This window comes from Neomonachus schauinslandi, chromosome 6, assembly GCF_002201575.2.
Source record: "Neomonachus schauinslandi chromosome 6, ASM220157v2, whole genome shotgun sequence".
NCBI classification, from domain to species: domain Eukaryota; kingdom Metazoa; phylum Chordata; class Mammalia; order Carnivora; family Phocidae; genus Neomonachus; species Neomonachus schauinslandi.
In genome coordinates, this window is record NC_058408.1 from 79,720,402 (window position 1) to 79,735,146 (window position 14,745).

Here is a 14,745-nt window from a genome sequence, read left to right on the forward strand (position 1 = left end):
TGAGTTAAAGTATGACCAAGTATCCCGGCAACATATTTATCCCACATGATTCAAGCAGTTATTTCTGTGCCAGAGAATATTTACTTGCAGAATTCACATTTGTAGACCAGTACACCCTGGAAAGAGGCAAAGACCTATAGAGTACATTTGGTAAACAAACATACTGAAGCAAAAACAAAATGGGACTGTATACTGTACTTTAGCGAAGAACTTGATTTCCTGTTCGTAAGGGAAATGTTCTCCTTTGCTTCTGCTGCCACCATCTGTAGATAGAAAGAGTTGTTTAGGAACATATCTGACTTCAAACATTACAAGATATTCACCCAAAATGCAACAATTAGAACACACTGCTCTATGTGTTATCCCAGTAAACTGAACACAGAAAGGCATCCAAAATATCAAGGCTAACTTCATTCAGCAGGATAATAATTTTTAAAAAGGATTTAAAAAAATACCCAAATCAAAATCAAAAATTTATTGAGGATAGCCCATACATGGGGTTAAGAGCACACACACATGGTGTAACTTTATGATCTTCTTGACATGTAGGGGACAAATGGAATAGAATAAAGTAAAAATCCCACATCTTCTTTCAGTAAGAAAGAAGCTCACTGGAGTGAGCACAGCCAATATAAACTAAGGAAACAAAATTGGTGACATTTTAACCCTGGCCTCTAATAAAGATAGTTACTTTTTGCTATGACTGAGAGTTACAATATTACTATACCAACTAAAAAGCTGCAGGAAGCCAGCTTGGATGGGAAGGAGGATCACCACCATAATATTAGATTGGAAAATTAACATGCTGCTCAGGAATAAGGAAGTTCACTTATGTCACAAGATAATTTCCATAAGCAAAGCAAAGACACCCAAGTTTTCCCCAGGGTTTAGAAAATGATTTTGAGGTTAAGAACTGATTGACCTCATGCATTTAGCTTGGAAGTGGCCTTCTGCACCTCCTTCATGCATACAGAAGCGGCTTCCCGCATATAGAAGAGGTAACAGCAACTATAATAACCAAGATGATATGCAGAACACACTAGAGAGCAAAAAAATTCAGAACTGGATATAAAGTTTTGGTAAAATTTATAAGCAGAGCTTCCCTATTTTGTTAAGAATCAAACTGACTTGTGCTTGAAAAAGTTCTTTTGTAAATAGAAATAAAAGCAATTTGAGATATATTTCATTAAATCTGAGACATGAGTTTGGGATAATTTTTAGGAAATTTAGGTAATATTTTGTAATATCAAATACCAAACAATGCTCTTCCCATGAATAAGTAAAAGAAAATTATGCCTTTTTTATACTCACAGATTTCATTTTTTGTATTGCTTTTATATCCAATCTCTCTCAAGAATATTACGTAAAATAGCTGAATCCATTTAAGGGACTTTCTCATATAAACTATGTCAAGACAGAGTTTTGTACATAGCTAAATATGCTAACATTTCAAGGAATTAAATAGGAAATATCTTTCCTTTTTACACCATTATACATTTTAACGAAAATGCTTATGTGCAAAATCCTGATGGAGAGAATATGATCTAGATGTTAATACAAAAATCAGAAAAAGGCATATGCGTATTCTTACTATGGCCATTAGCCTCAGATGTGTTGCAAAGGCAGTAAATTTAAAGATAAAAGAAGGCATGATAGAAGTTTCCCTTGCAGGGACAATGAAAAATTAAAATCAAAATAAATGTAAACAATCCCAACTCTGCTCCTCTAACAGAGTTCTTGGTCACAGCCATCTGAAAAAGGAACATGTGAAAAAAAACTTAATTTCTTGGGCTCTACACTGACCTAGCCTCACTTTCTCCCCAGCATTGGGTTTAGAAGACCCTCTACCCTGTGGAAAGAAAGAAATACGCTAAGCAGGTGAATTCGCAGCCAGGTTCTCACCACTCCCTCTGCACAAACACTGGTTTATTCAGAAACTTGAATACAATGTGGATAAAACCCAAACACATTCGTCCGTCAAATTTCTGTTTCTGTTATCCATGCAGGGTTAAAAAAAAAAAGTGTTTTTCTCAATACTCTGATTTTGCTTTCCTTCTCTCTTGACATAAAGAAGACCAAATTTGAGTTGCTACTCATATCAGATACTTTTAAATATGCTTGAGAAATTTCAGTATTTAGCTATATGCACAAAGGCTTCAAAAATTCACCATGGCCTCATTTTTTTTAATCAAATTTCATTAATTGAGACTAATCTGCTACTTTTCAGGGTAACTCATAAATCATATTTTTTTAAAAAAATCATTGTATGAGCTACAGAAAGATTACATATTATAAATTAGTTTGCACAGTTGGCTTTTGTGAAAAAGATAGTTAAGAAGAAAGCCAAAGTACAGCACTTGGCTACAGATAAAGGGCAGGTTGAGAGAGAAGGAGGCTCTTTAAGAGAACAATACTGAACTGGAAAATCTTTCATCACATTTAGGATACAGGAGACCAGGAACAAGAAAATACCAAAGCTCGAATTTCTATGAACTTTAATCTGACATACCAAAAACTAAGTCCTAAATCCTAAGAAAACAGTAGCAAAAAGAGCCCTTGGTCAGGATGGGTTTGCGGAGGATATATTTATTGCTAAGGGATCTAGGACTATGGGCCCTGAGAACGAGGATTAAAAAACAAAAATTAAAACAGAAAAAAAAAGCATGAAAAAGAAAATAAAAAGATAATTACCAGAACACACTTGTTTTTCCAAAGGGGCCATCTTAATCCTTAATCCTTCTATCTTAATACCAACCAGGGGCTGGAAAGCGATCTGACATGAAGCTCAGTACTTAAGAACTCACATTTTAAGTCAATAGTGCTGAGGACAATCATGAAATAAGATATTAGAAGAGGCTGTCTTGGGCGCCTGGGTGGCTCAGTTGGTTAAGCGACTGCCTTCGGCTCAGGTCATGATCCTGGAGTCCCGGGATCGAGTCCCACATCGGGCTCCCCGCTCGGCAGGGATTCTGCTTCGTCCTCTGACCCTATCCCCTCTCATGTGTTCTCTCTCTCTCAAATAAATAAATAAAATCTTTAAAAAAAAAAAAAAAAAAAGAAGAGGCTGTCTTGAAAATCTGTTCTGAATCTAAGATTTAAAACAAGGAATTCTTGAGGCGCCTGGGTGGCTCAGTCAGTTAAGCATCTGCCTTTGACTCAGGTCATGATCCCAGAGTCCTGGGATTGAGTCCCACATCGGGCTCCCTGCTCAGCTGGGAGTCTGCTTCTCCCTCTCCCTCTGCCCCTCTTCCTGCTCATGTTCCCTCTCTCTCTCTCAAATAAATAAATAAAATCTTTAAAAAGATAAAAAAATAAAACAAGGAATTCTCTTCATACTTCCGTAGCATGGGGTCGCATGGGGAGGAGGTCTTCCGTTTTACTTTAACAGGATAACAAAGTGTCCTCATCGCAGATACTCTAGCATAAATGTGTATCCCTACAAAGGCTAAACTCAAGGCCTTCACATTGCCTAGAAAGTTTGGGGATCCACAGTTCAGTTTTTATCAAGAGCAGGGCCATTAATTTCATAAGGAAAGATTTAACTGTATCTTAAATTCTGATGTCCATATGTGTCTTTCAAAAATAAAAAAATCAATGACAATAAACATTATAAGGAGAAAAGAATGGTATGTTTGATTTTTTTTTTAAGGTTTCTAAATTTACCCATCCCTAAGAATGTGTTTGCCTACTGACTGTTAGATTCTATTTAGTAATAGGATGGGTAGACGGTGTTTATACTGCCAGGGAACAGACCAAAAACAGCCTGGCAGTCTGTGCTGTTCTAGACCCTGATGTTGTCAACATGAAGAATTACAAACACTGGACTGTTAGTAATAGGACGATGGTACCTACCAAACTCCAGGATATACTGATGGGCTTCATCCACATAGCGAATGAGTTGCTGAAGGAAGCTATAGGCAAATCGTTTCTCAATGGACGGTGTGTCCAATTCCAGGTCCTTGAATCCCCTAGGGCAGCAAAAATGAAATTTGGAAATCAGTTCCTACAAAGACTTTTGGAAGGTACAATTTTGCTTAAAAAGTATATATGGTATATATAAAAATGGAAGATGATCTAATATCCTTGGAGCTAAAGGCAAAAGTGAGATTTAATTTATAAGGAATATTTTGTATCTGATATAAAACTCTAGAAAGTAACTGTATTATTATGCAAAAAAAGTCACCTTCAGAGAAACAGAGGGTCATTTTCACCAGAAATTTGTGCCTAAAAGATGGATGAGATTTAACCTAAGGAGTGAAAGGAACCAATCAGGTGACAAACAGCCAAGGGCATTAATGTTTCTGATGTGTGTATTTTGAAGGTACTAAATAGTAGGTCTAAGGTTTAAATGGATCACTGAATCATTTTCAGCATTAAATCTGTCAGGGATTTAATCAGTCTTAATTGATTAATTTAATCAGTTAATTAATCAGTTAATTAATTGATTAATTTAATCAGTCTTCATAACAAGAACGTGTAATGGTAGGTGTGCTTTTACCTGGATACAGCATAGCCATTGATCTGCAAGAATTTGAGGATGTCCTGTGCTTTTTCCCTATCCTTGGCTTTCTCTTTGGCTGTCAGCGTATCATAGGGTACCAGCAGGGGATGGTTTCCACCTCCTGAGAGCATGCCGAGACAAGAATACAGCACTGCAATTAGAAAATAATCCGAAATGTGATAGAGTGGCATGTGTAACAGGACCACATTACAGAACTTCTAGTATCTTTCTATTATACACGGAGTATATACAAGTCATATAAGGCTCTTGACTCTCCAGTGCCTTTAATGTTCTAATTAATTTAGGAAACCCATTCAAAGAAAGACTGTGCATATGCCTTCTAAGAGGCAATTAAAATATGGACACGCAGGTATTTGTGATATCAAGTTCTGATGACATCTGCAAGCACATGAGAAGGGAGGAGAAGCCGCATTCCCTCTCCATCCAAACGAATTCTGGATGTGGAGTGTGTAAATACACCCCAAAACATGCACAGCTTGAGCCAGTGAAGTTATAAGGCACGTTTCAAGGGATAGGCTTCATTTTCCACCCCCGAGAGAGAGAGGAAAAAAATGTCTTAAATATGGAATTTTTAGTATGCTTCCCAGATCAAACAGTACTTTAGAGTCACAAAACCTATACTTAGGCTGCTAAGTTAAAAGCAAATCTCTCTTAAATATCTAATAAGAGTAGCATACATACTTGACTGATTAAAAATTTTGGCAAGCATCTAGGTTTCCAGTTTACCTATTTTAGCGAAAAATACAAAAGAGCATCCTTTTAGATTTAGAAAATATTGAACTTTTTAAAAAACGAATACTGAAAAATGTCTTTATAAAATTACAGATTTTGTAAAAATTTCTGTAAAATTTATAAAAGTTTCAGAACATGCACTGGTAATTCCAGATGTAAAGATCTGATGAGCGGTGTGCCCCAGATGTAAAGTTTATAAAACACGTACGGGAATATATTTTCAACAGGATGCTGAAATTCCTGGAAACCAAGCTGCTAATGGGAATTCCAGAAAAAATACTTAAAAATAAATATTTGATTTGAATTGTGGGGACAACGTAGAGCCTATTAGATCAGTGTCCAGTATGATGTCGCCGGGAGCCACTAAAACAATCACAAATAATGAATTTGCCCGACGCGTGAAATAAGCAATCAAAAAGGCAAAGGAGATAATGCCACATTTTCCTGGAGTTTGCTTGGACTGAGAGTTCCATCTACAGAAATGCAATCGCGCACTGAGCTTTCTCACCATTAGGTGACACTATACTGTCATAAATGCAAAGGACAGCCTGCCGCTACCAAGCCAATGAACACTAAACACATGAAGGATCCATCAGTTATTTTATAGTCTGGTATTAATAGTATCGAGTATAACGCAATTGTTAGAAGACAATAGAAACCAGCATTCTGTGAACAGCAAGAAGGATATAGAATATATTGTTAAGCACACTGAGAACAGATTTGACTTCTACCATAATCAAAGATGTAACAGGACGTTTTATGAAAAAAAAAGTTGTAAATCAAACATCTAATTTAATCCTGCAATCATCTCCTATTTTGAACTCCACTACTGCATTTAGTCCTTTATTCCTAGAAAATTATATTATAGTATATTATATTATAGTATAGTATAGTATAGTATAGTATAGTATATAATATAGTATATTATAATATATAATATTATATAATATAATATATTATATTATAATATATAATATTATATTATATTATATAATTAATATAATATATAATATAATTATATATATAATATATAAGATACAATATTAATTATATTAATTTGGCAACCACAGTGATTTGGGAGTCAGATGCCAATACCAGATAATCAAGGAGGGAGAGAAAGAGAGGGTGGGAGAGAAAATAAAAAGCCCAGGATGGGGTGGAAACTAAAGTGTGCAGCTCCTGAACGGATTCTTTTAGATGTCTAGGTGTGTGATTGTGAATTGTAAATGATTGTAAATGTAAGTGACTTTGTAAATGACTTTCTGTTTCTAGCTGTCTCATTGTTCCTGACTTCCTGTACTTCTCTCCTGCTGTTCCTTCCTCCATCCCTCCCTTCCTCCCTTTCACACACACACACACACACACACACACACACACACACACACACACCACAGGCACCAAGACATAGGGACCATGACTGGCACCTGAGGACACAGGTTGGTGTCAAAGTCCCCAGGGGGAGAGAACAAATTTGAGAAAAGACACAAGTCGTTTTTTTCCTAAAGCTGTCCACAACCTCTAGTCTATTTATCTTCTTTCTAAGACTCATCTCTCTGACTTTTGTTAGTCTCAACAACCAAAAGTCAAGATCCAGTGCTGTATATTCCAACACCTTTCCTCCTGGTCTGCTGTTTTGGTCCTCAACCACTCACTTTCTCCTCCAAAAGGGGAAAGTTATGTGGAGTAAGAAGAATGATTAAAAGTTTTGAGGACTAATATCACCACCTCACCGTTTGGCCTGACACACCCACGCTTGTCTCCCAACCACGCAGTCTGAATCTGGACCAATGCAAGCTGTCCACAGAGGTCTGGGCATCTCACTTACAGGCAGCATGCCTTCAAGAAAACACTGGCTGTGGGACACCTAATGGCTGGCTCAGAAACTGACCAAGCCATAGTGACTGAAACCCTTGGAAAAAAAGAGAACAGATTTTTTTCATGTCATCGGCTCATGTGAAAAATAGGGATTTTGTTTACTAGTCACGTGGACAATGCTCCTTCAAGAATTCCACTAAGCAAAACTCTATGCCACTATGACTCAGCTAGCCATCCATCCATCCATCCATCCATCCATTTATCAAATGTTCATGGAATGATTCTAGAAAAACAGGCCTAGCCCTGAGTCAAATTTTGCAATAGGCAATTGTGGTGTAAGAAATCCTCTCTGTTCATTTCCATGACTGATTCTAATTTGTGCTACTCTGTTTCCTAGTGTTTGGTACGTGGTACCACCCTGCAATATCACAGCTATACTTTTCACCCTGAAATACCCCAGACCTTCAAAACTATCTCCCATATATTTTTACCTATGCCAACAAATAAGAAATAGAGCTTCTTGGTGCCTAGAACTACACAGTAAATATTACAAAAGTAACAGAAGTTATGGTCCTGACCTTAAGACAGTTATATTCTGGGGGGGGGTGGGGGGGGAAGAAGTCCATATAGGAAGTAATCAGAGGTGTGCACGTGCATGCACACACACACAAACAAGTTTATAGACCAATACCGAATAAATAACAATGAAAGAGATCATCAGTGTAGGAGGCACTAAACTGAAGAAATGATTTATGCAAATATTTAGTCATTTTAGTATTTAAGAAAAACAGCAGAAAAGAAAAGCAAAAGCATGTAAGAGACAAGAACATGACTGGACTGACCGGAAGTAGGAAGGGATGATGTGAGAAAAATATTTAAGTTAGTGATAGAAGAGTGTGAGCAAGGTCTAAGTAATTCACAGAATACCTTGAATGTTAGGACAAAAAACCAGTATCTACAAGCTAAAATGTGCAAGAGAGAGCCATCAGAATTCTGAGACATGAAGAAATGTACACTTGCAGTCAGGTAATTATGGAATTTCCACCTGAAACTGTTACGGGCATATTTGAACTGTTCTAAGAAAACAAATGTATAATAAGTTCTCATTCTAAAAAGACTGTTTTATCCATTTCAGAGATTCACAGAGTAGCACTCTGATTGTTTTTTAATCAGGATTTTTAGAAAATATTACCTTTGGATTCCAGTTCCAGTTTCTTTTTCTTTGCCCATATATTATGGTAGTTTTCAGCCATCATTTCTGCCATAGCCTTAAATGAACAAAATATTTAGCAAATAAGTTATAATTTAAGGAGTAGAAATAGAGGAGTTTGCTTGCCAATATGTAATATCATAACATACTTTAAATTAATAAATCATAGCGTGTCAGTGCTAAAATACCTCTGAAAGATAATTGAACATAACTCTTAGTTGGAATCTAAATCCCAGATAATTCTACCAGCCTGTGAAACCACACAGTAGTAAATAGCAGAAGTGATTTGATGCGAATGATTCTTGTTATTTGTAATGTTCAAGGACACAGGTTTTATTAATTCAATAATGAAACTTCAAATTAGCCGTGAACTTTAACAAAAAAATCTATTTCTTTACAAGTTCTTATTGTAATCTCCAAAGCTTTAAAAGACAATCTAAACTTTATTAAACAATGAATGCAAAGAACCTAGAGGGACATTCTAGATTCCATGTCTGTCCCAAACCTGGGGAGAGACCAAACACCACAGACAAACCACATTAACCTTTCTGTGGACTTTTTTTTTTTTTTTTTTTTTATTTGAGCGAGAGAGAGAGAGAATGTGTGTGTGCAGGGGGAGGGGCAGAGGGAAAGAATCTCAAGCAGACTCCCACTTGAGTGGGGAGACCAACACAGGGCTCGATCTCACAACCATGAGACCCGAGCTAAATTCAAAAGTCAGACACTTAACAGACTGAGCCACCCAGGTGCCCTTCCATGGCCTTTTGCTTTTTGATAAGATCGTCTCTCAGATTCTCTTTTTCCCTCTTGATTGTCAAGTTAACTATCTCATTTTAAGATATCCATCCATATGGGAGCATTGGGCAAGCCAAACAATGTAAGATAATTAACATGACCTACGACATAGGGTTTGTCTTTACGTATTTATTTCTCTTGGAATAATACTAACAATACCAATATTGTTGTTTGATCATTATATCAACCTGTCAACTTCTGACCCAAGACAACACATTTTCTTTTACTCAAATCAGCCATTTCAAAGTATGTTCCTTAGGGACAAAGGAGAACAGATACAACTATGGATGGAACAGGCAGAACGCCACCAGTTTAAAATGACTTAAAATACACATTCTTTAATGAGTAACTGGATAAATGACTTAAAATACACATTCTTTAATGAGTAACTGAGGTTACCCTTAAGCAGAGCATTACTAATTCCTTATTTACTCTCTTCTCACACACAACTACTTCATTATAGTAGGATTTTTTTAATAGACATTATCTTTAAGGAAAATAAATTATCTAGAGGAAACATCCTAGAAAAAGTTGTATCAACTTTAAAAGCAATTAAGAAGTTAAGGTCCATAATCTATAAATTCGATAGACCCTTTATATGATCACCACATTCAAATAATTCATGAGGAAAAATACAGGAAGGAAAGTGTTACAGCATGCTTTTTAAAAAATGAACTTTGCAGGATACTTTTTAAAAAAATATTTTATTTATTTATTTGATAGAGAGTGCACAAGCGGGCAGAACAGCAGATGGAGAGGGAGAGAGAGAAGCTGACTCCCCGCTGAGCAGGGAGCCCGATGTGGGGCTCGATCCCAGGACCCCGGGATCATGACCTGAGCTGAAGGCAGACGCTTCACCACCTGAGCCACCCAGGCGCCCCTGCAGGGTACTTTTAAAAGTCAATAATACTTACGTGCAGGTCTCTGGACAGTGTGACATTGCTCATGTCAATGGCTCGGGGGCTATAACCATGTGCAGCATCTACAGAAACCTAAACGATTTAGGTGAAAAAAATGGAGTCTAATTAAAAAACCCAGTGGAGACTTAAGACAAACGTCAGAAATATGGGACAAATAAACTTCCACGTGTAAAGTTTCGTCAGATGAAACTGGCAAGTATCTGTACAAACTTAGTTCACAAACATATCTAGCAAATTAAATCCTGTTTGGGTGTCTGATCATTTCCATTGATGACTGAATGATACATCCCAACATCACAGGAACTGCCAATCCCAAAAGCTAATGATCAGAATTCAAGAAACTGTGCAATGAATCCAAGATTCTAAAACATTACCTTCGTCAAAGGATCCCCGTATTCTTCAGTTTCTTACAGATTTGAATTGGCTGCAATAAAATTTACTCTTCCTCATGCAAACAGTAATTAATCAAAGAGGGCAATATCTACAAATGTCTCAATGGGCCAAATGTTAAGACAAAATACAACCAACTCTAATTTTAAAAGTAGTCAGTAGTCAACGATTAACAAGGTTATCCCCCAAAACAAGGAAACTTAATTTCTGAATTTTGGTAATTTCTGAATTTTGGCATTTTTAAAAAATGAAACATATCTTTTCATCAACTCTAAGACTTCTCATACTGTCCTGTGGTTTTTTGTTTTTTTTTTTAAGATTCATTTATTTGAAACGTGGGTTGGGGGAAGGGCAGAGGGAGAGGGAGAAGCAGACTCCCCGCTGAGCAGGGAGCCCGATGCGGGACTCGATCCCAGGACCCTGGGGTCATGACCTGAGCAGAAGGCAGACGCTTAACCAACTGAGCCACCCAGGCACCCTACCCCCACTTCCCCCCATCTCAAGGTCTTTAACTTTGATCATACTGGCAAAGCCCAAGTAAAACAATATTTTCATAGATTCCAGCAACTGGGGATCATCTTTGGGAGCCATATTCTGCCTAACACAACATCTATAATCAAATTATTGTTCTGTCCTTGTCATCTCCGAGGGCTGCTGTGTTCCCTACCTTACCTAACATAACCACCCACCTGGCAGGCCGGCCCGGATCCATGGTTATCACCTCTGATTACTCCTCCTCATCCACAATCCTCTATCAGACAGTCACAAAATTCTGTCTTTTCTACTTCAAAATATCTCCAGGATATATTCACTTCCCTCCATTTCCATTATCTTTGCTCTAATTCAGATATTTACTACTTCTATTTTGTTTCACGGGATGTCTACAGTATCTCCCAAGGAATCGGCCTTTCTGTCTTCAATCTCCTCCTTCTCTAATTCATTCCCCATTCTGTTGTCAGAACTGGATTTCCAAAATGTTTGTTATTCTCCAAATTTTTCCGCTATACAGGAAAAATCTGTGGACATAGGTTGAGCCGTCCTCATCTTAGTATTCCCTATAGCACCAAGCCATACTTCATCAACTCCACAATGATAAATGATTCCTAATTTCACAGATACTATGGCAAATGTATGTCTTAAAACTGATAAAAACCAGGATTAGACATGAGCAGTGGATTCACCAGCGTGGTTCTTACCTGACTTGTCTGAGAAATTCGACGAGTGCGGTTATAGAGCGCCATGCTGTCTCCCTCCCGTGTTCTCTCAATCCTCCAACCCCACGCCAGCATGGTTTTTAAAGACTCTTTGATTGGCCAGCGATAAATTTCTTTTTCCTAGGGACAAAAAGAAAGAGGAAAAAAAGGGTGTGGGTATGATGCATCTGAATGAAAATAAAAAATCTGAAATAGACTGCCTCCACTTATGAAGAAAAAAAGATTGACATTGTTTATTTAAAAATGAAAAAGCAAAGTAAAATTTCTGAAAAGCAGAGTGTGAGCTGAGATTTAGTTTGACTAAGACTGCTAAGAGGGATCTCAGCGTGGAGGTTAATTTCCTTTAGTTTCCCCACTTCTGATACTTTAGATAGAAACTAAAAAGGAGAAACAGTGCCAGATTATATGATACACATGTGAAGGCTTTTCCACCAACTGAATAAACAGACAAGAATAACTCTTCCTCCATAAGCACCAAGCTACAAAGTTCTTTTCACCTCATTTGTCAAGATACTGATTGTTCCTCCTAATAAGTAAAATACATGAAAACTTATAAATAACAATCATTGTAAATATTACTTCATTATCCCTCATCAAGAAGCTCTTAAGCATGATAAGAATATTTTCTAAAGTCCTTAAAAATATTGGGGAGGAATAAAAATAAAAAAGGGACAGGAAAATATTAAGGAGAGAATAACCTCCTAATTTACATAATTTACATAAATTACATAATAAAAAATTCAAAATAAATTAAACTGCATATCCAAAAAAAAAAAAACCCTCACCTTTTCAGATAATAGTTTATATGGCTTCATTAATGGTTGAACTTTAGATGAGTCTGAATATATTTCTCCATAAATCCATCCATTTGCCAACTTAAAAAAAATCATCAAAATTATTTATATGGATTAGTTTTTGAGAGTGTAGGTATGCATGTGTTTAAGTGTATTTGGTAAAATAAATCTAAAATAAACCAAGACATTAAGGTTTGAATTCCACCCAGCATAAGTCAATATAAAGATTTCCATCCTAACCAGTATTATTTTTGAGTAATCACTGAGAGCAATTCTTCTCATACAAAGATTAAACACACCCAGTTTTCCTTAAACAGACCCAGGTCTATGATTCTGTCATAAGCACTTCCCCCAGGAGCAGACTACGGGGTGCATGGCCTCCATCATATTGATTCTGCCACATCTTGGGACTCTCCACCTGAGATGCTCTTTTTTTTTTTTTTAATGTTTTTTTGAAATGCTCATTTTAAACAGGAAAACTGATTATTCTGCTTTATATGGAAGCTTCTCTGAATAATGCTACCTGTTTTGTCTGCTCCAGTATTCAGTGATCTCTCAACATGTTTGTTCCACGTTATTTTGCCCACATACATATTCTGTATCCATCACCATTTCCCTATCTCCTCTCATATCTGCCTATGGAATCTGAGTAACTGGACTGGAATTGCTCAGGACAGCTTACCCGGACATTTCCTCTCCATCACCACCACCAGCTCAGTACCCAACAGAGTCTTTACATAAAACAGAACTTAAAACAGAACTTAACTCATACTGACTCACCTCGTAAGTAAACGAGTGAACAAAGTGAAGGAGCCACATATTTATCAAACCAAAAAGAGGGTTTCTTAGGAGAAGGAGACGGATTGGTTAAGGCAAGAACTGAAATTGAATAGAAAGTCTAGCAGGATGATACGGAGCTGCTGTACAAATACAAACACCTCAGAACCTGTGATCTTTGATCTTCACTCCTCCAACAGCGCATGCTTATCTTAGATTCCTGCGACCTCAGCTCAATTTCTCTGACAAACCTTCACAGTCATCATCTCTCAAATTTAACCAGGCTCAACATAGTGTCACTACTCAGCCACAAGCTTTCTTTTAGAGAATTTCATGGTAGGTGGGACATGTGTTACTTATCTCATTTGCTTACACTATTTTTTTTTTGACAACAGAGACATGTCATCTTGCCATGTGATTTATCCTTAGTGACCTGCAGATCTACTTAGTAGTAAGACACACAACGGAGGAGTAGAAGATGTAAACAATCAGTCAATTCGAATCAATAATTTTCAAGGTTTTATCTAATATAAAATTATATATAAAGTCAAAGTTTCTTTAAAAGAGTTCTGATGCAGAGTCACCTTTTCAGAAAATAGTTTCTATGGTTTCACTAATGGCTGAACTTTAGATGAGTCGGAATATATTTCTCCATAAATCCATCCATTTGCCATGATTATTACTTGTACTTATGATTTTTACTTTGTACTCCCATAAACACTATGTGTACAGAAACTATATTTATGACTTAATTAATAGAATTTTTATTCCTAAAACTGTGCTTCTAAGAACAAATATTTTTTTAAAAGATTTATTTACTTATTTGAATGGGGGAAGGGGCAGAGGGAGAGAATTCTCAAGCAGACTCCCCACTGAGCACAGAGACAGACATGGGGCTTGATCTCACAACCCTGAGATCCTGACCTGAGCTGAAACCAAAAGTCTGTTGCTCAACTAACTGAGCCACCCAGGCACCCCTTTATGAACAAATATCCTTATTCACATGTACATTACACATGTGTTAATGGCAGAACTAACTAAATACTGTATCAGCAAATCATAATTAAATGTTCTTTCCTAATCTAGATACAGCTTTCACTTTAAAGTAGAAAACTGTCATGGTCAGAAATATTTGAGCAGTGACTCGTCATTAGGCACACTCAGTACTGAGTTAGAATGTGATACTCCGACTTTTACCTTGTCCATTGACCATTTGTCATGAGAATGTTCCGCATATTTGTTAATGAAGTATTCCAACTTCTCAGGAATTGTAATACTATGAGAAAAATAAAGAAAAAAAACTTGATTTTTATAGGATTTACAGGAAATCATACCAATAATTTACTCACAGCTTATGACTGCATAAATCCCACTCGATGCACAACTGTTAAAAAATTATCTTAACAAGGTATTACTTTTCCATAGTGTAGGAACAGAGTAAAACTCAAGCTGTAATGTTCTGTCTGCTTATCTTATATTAATCCATATATTATTATGGCTCCACATAAGTTATATATGTTAAAAATTATATATAAGTAAAAATAATTAAATTATATTCAAGGATAAGGACAATAGA

At 36.6% G+C, this 14,745-nt stretch overlaps 1 protein-coding gene across 1 annotated transcript in view; it reads right to left on the minus strand.

The window, feature by feature from the left end:
• RYR2 (ryanodine receptor 2) overlaps window positions 1-14,745 on the minus strand; it is a 547,432-nt gene that overhangs the window by 156,352 nt on the left and 376,335 nt on the right. Inside the window, exons 54-61 of the mRNA XM_021696142.1 lie at window positions 14,367-14,445; window positions 12,384-12,473; window positions 11,581-11,718; window positions 9,989-10,066; window positions 8,262-8,337; window positions 4,499-4,622; window positions 3,853-3,968; window positions 199-263 (exon numbers count right to left, since the gene is read on the minus strand). Coding sequence (XP_021551817.1) covers window positions 199-263; window positions 3,853-3,968; window positions 4,499-4,622; window positions 8,262-8,337; window positions 9,989-10,066; window positions 11,581-11,718; window positions 12,384-12,473; window positions 14,367-14,445 — 766 coding nt within the window. The remainder of the gene's footprint in view (window positions 1-198; window positions 264-3,852; window positions 3,969-4,498; window positions 4,623-8,261; window positions 8,338-9,988; window positions 10,067-11,580; window positions 11,719-12,383; window positions 12,474-14,366; window positions 14,446-14,745) is intronic.